At 45.7% G+C, this 8,294-nt stretch overlaps 1 protein-coding gene and 1 long non-coding RNA gene across 3 annotated transcripts in view; one reads left to right on the forward strand and one right to left on the reverse strand.

The window, feature by feature from the left end:
• Positions 1-126: 126 nt before the first annotated feature.
• Positions 127-8,010, reverse strand: LOC102013619. Of its 2 annotated transcripts, none has more exons than XR_001233862.1 (3): positions 7,675-8,010; positions 5,302-5,468; positions 127-1,089 (listed from the first exon to the last, which is right to left on the reverse strand). It is a non-coding gene; the product is annotated as an uncharacterized LOC102013619 (long non-coding RNA). The 2 variants fall into 2 exon arrangements; XR_260797.2 differs by lacking the exon at positions 7,675-8,010 and adding an exon at positions 6,729-6,815.
• Tmf1 (TATA element modulatory factor 1) overlaps positions 6,973-8,294 on the forward strand; it is a 27,569-nt gene continuing 26,247 nt past the window's right edge. The window contains exon 1 of the mRNA XM_005383813.2: positions 6,973-7,338. Coding sequence (XP_005383870.1) covers positions 7,197-7,338 — 142 coding nt within the window. The 5' untranslated portion in view covers positions 6,973-7,196. The remainder of the gene's footprint in view (positions 7,339-8,294) is intronic.

Consider the following 8,294-nt stretch of genomic DNA (forward strand, 5'->3'; position numbering starts at 1 on the left):
GTAGCATCAATGACAAACAGTGGTAACTATTAATTTGCCACCTTAAAGCATATGAACTAGTTTTGTGGTTATATAATAAAATCTAAAACAAATCAGAAAATTGTATATAGTAAATATGCCCTCAGTATGGCGATTTTATACTCAGAAAATTTAAAATGTGTTATGGGGGAAAAATAGAGAAATAAAAGAAGAGGAAGACTGGAAGCAAGAAGAAGATTATGCACACTTTGGGAAATTGGTGAAGACAGGAAGGAAAGGAAAAGGAAGAAATAAAAACAGAATAGAACAAAAATGACAAAAAACTAGAAAGAATGTTCACACTCACGTAAAAAAGAACAATCAATCAAGGAAAAAAGAAAAATGAACTCAAAAACAGGTAATAAAAAACAAGAAAAGATTTAAAGATGTTCACTTCAAGGCAGGTCTCTGCCTTCACTGTGGACAAAGTGGGCAGACAGTCTAGGACGTTAATTAATCCCAGTAAGCCAGCCATAGATTTACCTCAGGGCAGTAGATAATCCTAGTGAGCCTGCACGTTTAATTCCACTGAAGTTCAGGCTGGTTTCTTCCTGTGAGGCTGGAACCTCATTTGTTCAGCCTGCAACATTCTTGTGCTTTCTGCTCCTTTGGACTTAGTTCTACCTTACCCTGATAGTGGGAGCCACTAGATGGAGGCAGCCCACAGCTGCTCTGAGTTCCCAGTTCAGTTGGCCCCTCTCTAAGATGGCTATAGCCAGTCCCCTCGCTTCAATGTTTGAACCTGAATAACTCACTAGCCACTTCAATCTGCTGCAACCACATCGTTCCACTGGCATGGAAGGTCTCAGTTCACCAGTAGTCACTGTGTGTTTGAAGGTTTGAGCTGCCACTCCCACCGTGAGTCAGAGCTTAGGGAGAAAGCACAACTTGTCACCTTCTTCATTATGGAAGTCTCTTTCTTTGGTCTCTCAATGGGCTTCAGTTGTTGCTTCAGATCTTTCTGGGTCTCAGGGACCCACTTTCCTTCTTCTCTTCCTCATGTTGCTATATTCCATCATCTGGACACCAAATTTTGGAGACTTTTTCTTTGCTATTCACACCGGCTTCATTCTGGAAGTGTATATGAATAATTTTTAAATGTTTAGCAGAGTTACGATCACCAAGCATTATTTTTTTTTAATTTTTAAAAAAATGTTTTTCTTTTTTTTTTTCCGGTACCGGGAATCGAACTCACAACCTCGTGCTTGCCAGGCAGGCACTGTGCCACTGAGCTAAATCCCCAGCCCCCCTTTTTTTTGTCTTTTTTTTGGGGGTGGGGGGTTTCCGGTACCAGTAATTGAACTCACAACCTTGCGCTTGCCAGGCAGGCATTGTGCCGCTGAGCTAAATCCCCAGCCCCTTTTTTGTCTTTTTGAGACAGGGTCTTGCTATTCAGTTAAGGCTGGCCATGAGCTCACTTTGTATCCCAGGCTGGTCTTGAACTTGCAATGATCCTTCTGCCTCAGCCTCACCAGTGCTGGGATTACAGGTGTGTGCCAGCACACCTGGCCTAACCAAGCATTTATTTTACCTGAATTAATACTTTTGCTACAGGATTTTTTAGATCTCCTGGTTTAATTTAATGTTCCAACATAATTATCTAGTGAAATGGAACAAATATATATTTATATTAAAGTTTCTTACTGTCTTAGTTACTTTTCTCACTGCTGAGACAAATACCAACACCCAAAGCTAAAGGAAAAAAGGTTCATTGGGCTCATTTGTAGAGGTTACATCATCATAGTTTGCTGGCTCCAGGGCAGCGTCACATTGGAGAGAGGCATTGCAGAGGAGAAACAGTTCATGGCAGGCAGAACAAGTGACAATAGCTATCCTCTTTCTGTCCCTTACATTCTTATTCAGGCTACCTACCACTAATGCAGGTAGTACTCACACTCTTAACCCTAGCACTGTACCGTGAATCAATGCCAGATTCACATTGCTGATCCCAGCATTACACAGCCTAGATCCAGCTCCCCTCTGAGAAGCCCAGCATATGATCAGAGAAGGCTTTGGGAGGACATCCAGACACAGACATAAGATTCTAACCCTGGCCCCCCAAAAACTCATGCACATCCCTTTATGCAAAAGGCATTTAGCCCATCTGTAAAAGTTGCCCAAATCCTAACAGTTTCAGCATTGCTGGAAAGTTCAATTTAAAAATTGCTGAGACTTAAAGCAAACTCTTAGCTGCGAGCCTCTGAACACATGAAAGTTAAACACTTCCAACATACAATGGTAGAAGATAAATATTACCATTCCAAAATGTATAAATACAAAGATACATAGGAGTGGGACCAAAGTAAATCCAAAATCCAGCAGGGCAAACATTAAGCCTATAGTTCCATGTCTAGCATCGAAGGCAAACTCTGGTAATATGTGAACTCTAAAGGGTTTGGGTGGCTCTCCCCACTACAGCACTGTTGGTTGTAGCTCCCAAAGCTTCACTGTTGGGCTGGCTCTGCTCCCTCCTTGCAGTTTTCCTTGGACAGTCCATGTTCCTGGCATCTCCAAACTTCTGGGGTCTCCACTGCACCTTGGCTTTCACAGAGTTCCCCCTTAGGGTCACACTGCCCTACCTCCCAGGCCTTCTCAAATCTGGGTGGAAGCCTTCCTGACTCCACAACTCTTGCATTCTGCATGCACCTGAAACCAACATCACGTGGATGATGCCAAGGTGTGACACCAGCTTGAGAAGTAGCCAGGCTTCCATCTTTTACCTGTAGTGGTCAAGTTCCTATGAACCAAATCCTGAGCAACAACTTCCCTAGGCTGCTGCCACTCTGGAATACGATGCTCTGGGGCTCTTTGCTCAAAGCACACCCTTTCGCTTTTGCAATTTTGATCCCACAAAGGGCAGAATCCTGCTGGTGCTTGTTATTTCTTCAGGCCATCTTTTCTGTTGTCTTCTTCTGAAATACTTGGCTTTTTCTTGCTAGTCTTTCCAGCCACCAGTTTGTCCTCTGTCCCATTTTAGCAGGCAGCAACTTTAACTGAAGCTTGCTTTGTAGCCAAATTCACCATGTTTTTAACCATTCTGCTGGGCTCTTTTGCTCTTCTTGATTTTGAACATAAATCTGGCTAAAAGCCTCCAATAGGAGCCATGCCATGGCCTCAACATTTGACTGCCTTGAAGTTTCTCTGGCCAGATTAATTAGTCTGCCACCCTTAATCTCAGTCTCAGGCAGTCTCTTGGACATGCCAAAATGAAGACAAATTTTCTGCTAAGGTATAACACATTGTGTGAAGTCTTAACAACCAGTGCTGCCCTTCCCAGCAGAAACCTCCCACACCTGGTCTTTACCAGTAGCATTTCTACAAGCATTCTGATCTTCTGAGCTCTGACCTGAATTTTCCATCAAGCACAGCCTTAAGCATTCCAGGGCTACTTTCTCAGCTGGCAATGCCTAACTTTTCCAAACTTCCCACAAGCCAGTCCCAAAGGCTCTTGAACAGCGTGGTCAGGTATAGTCACAGCAAGGACCCTACTTCTCTGATACCAAGTTCTTTTTTTTTTTAATTTTAAAGAGGAAAAAATAAAATGATTCTGTTACCAAATTTCATCTTAGTAAGTTTTCTCTCGTTGAGACAAATTCTGAACACCCAAAGTTAAAGGAGGTTTATTGAGCTCACAAGTTTGTAGAGGTTTCAGTCAACTGGCTTACCTACAGAGGGGCATCACAGAGGTGAAACAGTTCATGGCAGACAGAAGACCACCAAAGCAGCAAGCAAGAGACCAGGAGCAAGCACAGCAGCTCTTTCTGGTTTTTACGTCTTATCCAGGCTACCCATTAGGGTAAGGTGGTAGCATATACACCCTTAATCTTAGCATTGGTGAATCAATCCTTGGTCCCATCACATCCTTGATTCCAGTAGCACACTCCCTAGATCGAGCCACCACCAAAACATCCAGCCTATGACTGCATGAGGCTTTGGGGGGACATCTAGACACAAGTCATAACACTTGCCATGCCTTTGTTTCTCCAAAAAGGACTGAAATACAAATTAAGAACAAGTACTAAAAACCTGGATTGTGCCATTTTATATTTGGAACATGTACATAATTCTTATTTTCATTCTTTTTTAAATTTTAAGACAGGGGCTCATTCACTGAGTGGCTGGACCTGATTTTGCAGTCCCTCTTCTGCCTCAGCCTCTCAGACTTCTGGCTGGGTGGCATGCACCATCATTCCCAGCCTGGATGGCATTTTTCAAGAGTTTGTGGTTATTAGTAGATTGAGTTTTCATTTTTTTTTCTGTGTCCATGTTAACAAATTGATTCACTATAAAAAACATACTGGGTAATTTTAAGTGCTTTAGCTTAAAAAGCTACATATTCAGTGCTCCCCCGCCCCCGCCCCAGCCAGGAATTTAACTCAGGGCCTTATACATTGCTTGGCCATCACTCTACTACTGAGTTACATCCCCAGCCTATCTTCAATTTTTGAAGGTGAAGAAAGTTAACTTTTAGCACCTGCTTTATATGGGTATTATAATGATTCACAGAGTAGCTTTATGAGAAGATGAAGGTTATTTCCATCTGAGAGCTGAATAGTTTTGGAAAGTGAGGTCATTTAGCCAAATCTACGCTTGGAAGTCTTGGGATAGGGATTCCCAGCTGTTCTTTGCCACAATCTCCTTAGACCCTGGGAAGTATCTACCAGGGAAAGCAGGACTGCCAGTATTCTCATCAGAGAAGTCAAATACCAAGGCCAAAAGCATTAAAGTTTTGAGATACTGTGTAAATCCTTTTTGGTGCCTACGATTGCCCCTTCCTTCACACCCTTAGGACAGTTGCTTCCTGTGCATTTCTTTGTATCTCACTGAAAACCATCTATTTTGTTTTTTCCTTAACTCTTTTTTTTTGTTTTGTTTTGAACCAGGAATTGAACTCAGTACCTCTAGCTTGTTAGGCAGGCGCCATACTGCTGAGCTATATTCCCAGGTCCTGCCTTAACTCTTGAGCCCTACATACACCTAAACATTTCTCTCATCTGCTCACTGTTCACATGTCTTTTCTGTAGCCCTCCTGAGTCCTTTGGGGGATTATCTCTCCCCAGCTCTCCTTTTTCTTTCTTTTCCCTTTCTGGAGCATGTGTCTTCAGCCAGGAACTCTTGGCTTGCTTACCTTCGCTGCCTGGAGTGTTCTGGTTTGCTGTCATCTGTAGCTTGCTGTCATTTTCTAATTTTTTGTGATTTTTTGGCCTTCTCTTTCTCTGGTTGCCCATTATGTGGCTTTCCCTTTTCCTCAAACTTTCCTTTTTATTCTGGATTGCTCTTTACCTTTAGCTTTTCTGTGTGGCTTCATTTTCAGACTATGATGTTCTGGCTTTCTTCTGTTTTTGTTTTCTGTGATTTTCACTGTAGGCTTTTTCTGTGTTGAGGTTTCCTTTCCTTTTCCTGTCTTGCAGGCGATTTGGGAGGTTGCTTCTCATTTTCAGGCCTAAGGGCTGAGAACAACAGACACAGATCTGTGAGGACATGTTACAGGCCTGCATCTCAGAAAAGCCCTCCTACTCCTCTCATCATCCAGGGAAGCTCTCCATCATGTACCTTTTAATGTAGTTGGATAAAACTGGAAAATCATAACATGTTAAAGGATGATATGGGTTGAGGATGTGGCTCAGTGGCAGGGTGCTTGGTTTGTGTGAGGCTCTGGGTTCAATTCCCAGCGCCATAGGAAAAATGAATGGAATGCATGTTAAGGAATGAGTGTCAGTCTGATTTCGTAAAAAACAAAACAAAAAAAGGATAATTTATTTATGTCATAGTGCTTTGCAGTGGAGTAAACACCCTAATAGGAGAGACAGGCAGGTTAGGTGAATGATCATAGCAGGGGGAAGAGTATGAGATTTAGTGAGTGTGGTGGGTATGTGGAAAACTGGAGTGCATGAAAATGGTTTATCAAAAGGTGGCCATTTCCAGGTGAGTATTTCCACGTTGTTAGTAATATTTTTCAAAAGTAGCTGGAACTCTGAATTTTTCTGTTACGTTAATTTTAAGTGTTGGTAGAATTTTGTCTTTTTAACATTATTGGGGCCAAACAAACATAGCTGCTGTCTAGATTTGGAAGGCAATCAGTTTACAATTTCTTTCCATGGCCATAAGTTGAAGGCAGTTCATGCAGAAAAGGTATTTTAAGTAATGTGCACAAAACACATTAAGGTAATAGTGTTTTAGGTGACTTAGTCCCTTTGAACTCCTGTAACAAATTGTAAACTGGGTGGCTTATAAATAAAATTACGGTTCTGGAGGCTGGGGCGCCCGAGATCAAAGAACCAGGTGAGGGGGACTGGTGTGCGTTCTTCTGGTTCATGGATGGCATAGTCTCACTATATCGTACTGTGGAAAGGACAGACAGGAACTCCTGGGCCTTTCCACTCATGAGCTAGCTAACAACCTCCTAGAGGCCTCCCCTCTTGGGGACTTGGTTTCACCATACGAATCTAGGGAAGCGGGTAGCAGGCAGGCAGACAGTCAGACCACTGTGCTATTGCTTTGACCCAGGCAATCAGTGTAGGGGTACAGAGGGGAAAGACTGACCCTCATGATACAACAGCAGTGTGCAAGGCCAAACCAAGGCTTTTCTTTAAGGCCCCGGTAATGAAAGTGGTTAAATACTTGAGCCAATGTTAAAAGCAATGCGACACCTAAACTTCCTTTTTTCTGTAGTTAAGACTGACGTGGCGATAGACTTGGACCCGAACTACCTTTTGGGAGAGAAGCCTCGTGAAACTCATTTATTTTTTACAGAGGACTTTGCTTCCTGGTAGTCATAGTTTCACCCTGACTGTGAACACTGCTGTCAGCTTCGAGCGGGTCAAAAGGAAGTGTTTCGGCGTTGCGCGGTAACTAAGGGCAACTTCGGGCTTCCGGATATTACGTCACGTCCTCGTCCGGGTTCTTCCCCTTAGGCGGAACTCTGGGCTCCCGGATCTGGCTGTTGTGTACGTGGAAGGAGCTCGCGCATGCGTAGGAGGGGCCCGTCGTCTCAGCTGTGCGGGAGACGCTGCGGGTACTCTCCCGGCTCCGGGAGACGGTGGGGCCATGGGTCCCTGCTGACGGCCAGCACCGTGGCTGAGGGGGCGAGTCCGCTCCGCCACGTCCTCCCCGGGGCCTGAGGCTGGGCGACCGGGCCCTCGGCCTTCCCAGTGCCCCCGCCTCCGCCGCGAGGAGCGATGAGCTGGTTCAACGCTTCCCAGCTCTCCAGTTTCGCCAAGCAGGCCCTGTCCCAGGCGCAGAAGTCCATCGACAGGGTGCTGGACATCCAGGAGGAGGAGCCGGGCGCCTGGGTGGAGACCATTCCCTACGGAGAGCCGGGTAAGCGGCGCGCGGTGGCGGCGGGGCGAGCCCCCGCGGCTCCTTCCCGGGGCAGCCTTGCCCGCCGTGCTGCTGCGGCTCGCCTGCGGAGAACCCCGCCCGCCGGCCTCCGCCTTCGGTGCGGGGCGCGGGTCCGCCGGCCTGGGATGCGCTGGCCCCAGCTTCCTGCTCTCGTGTCCGCGCTCGCTGGCGACCGTCCAGCCTCTGAACCTCGAGTTGTGCCCTGTGTGGCCCCGAGGTGTGAAGCGTGTAGGTGAGCGGGGGCTCCAGGACAGCCCCTGACGTTTACAAGCACTTCTTGCTTGTTAGCGCAGAGGAGTTCTAAAATATACCTACCTTCAGCTCCTCAAGGCAGGTCTGTTAATACCCAAGTTGTAGAGAAGAGCCAGCCGAGGTCCAGAACCCCTGAGGAGCCTGCTGCAGGGCGCGCGGCAGTCGGGGGCGTCAGGGCGCGCGAGGAGCGGAGGCGCGCCAGTGGTGTGGGGTCTGAGGTCCTGGAATTGTAGATGTGTCACACTGCCTTGCGTAGTCAAATCTGTTACATCCTCGGAAATTAATCTCTCAGGACTCATTTGCTCCTAGACTAAGGAATAGCTTACCATTTTTCTGTGTGGATTAGGATTTATAGGTTTAGGGAGTATAAATCTTTTTTTGTCTTTTTGAGACAGGGTCTCGATATGCAGTTTAGGCTGACCTTGAGCTCACTTTGTAGCCCAGGCTGGTCTCGAATTCACAAGGATCCTCCTGCCTCAGTCTCCCCAGTTTTGGGATTACAGGCGTGTGCCACCACGCCCGGAGGGAGCATAAATCTTGATGAGAAGAATAAGTTATTTTTGACTACTCCTTTCTGGTGTCTGTTTTTAATTTTACATCGTTGAAGTCAAGGCCTAAATTGGAAATACAGTATCTTGGTGCATGTGTGTATGTCATGGTCTTACTACTTTTTACATGACGGT

The sequence above is a fragment of the Chinchilla lanigera genome, unplaced genomic scaffold (assembly GCF_000276665.1).
Source record: "Chinchilla lanigera isolate Chin_1 unplaced genomic scaffold, ChiLan1.0 scaffold00020, whole genome shotgun sequence".
Taxonomy (NCBI): domain Eukaryota; kingdom Metazoa; phylum Chordata; class Mammalia; order Rodentia; family Chinchillidae; genus Chinchilla; species Chinchilla lanigera.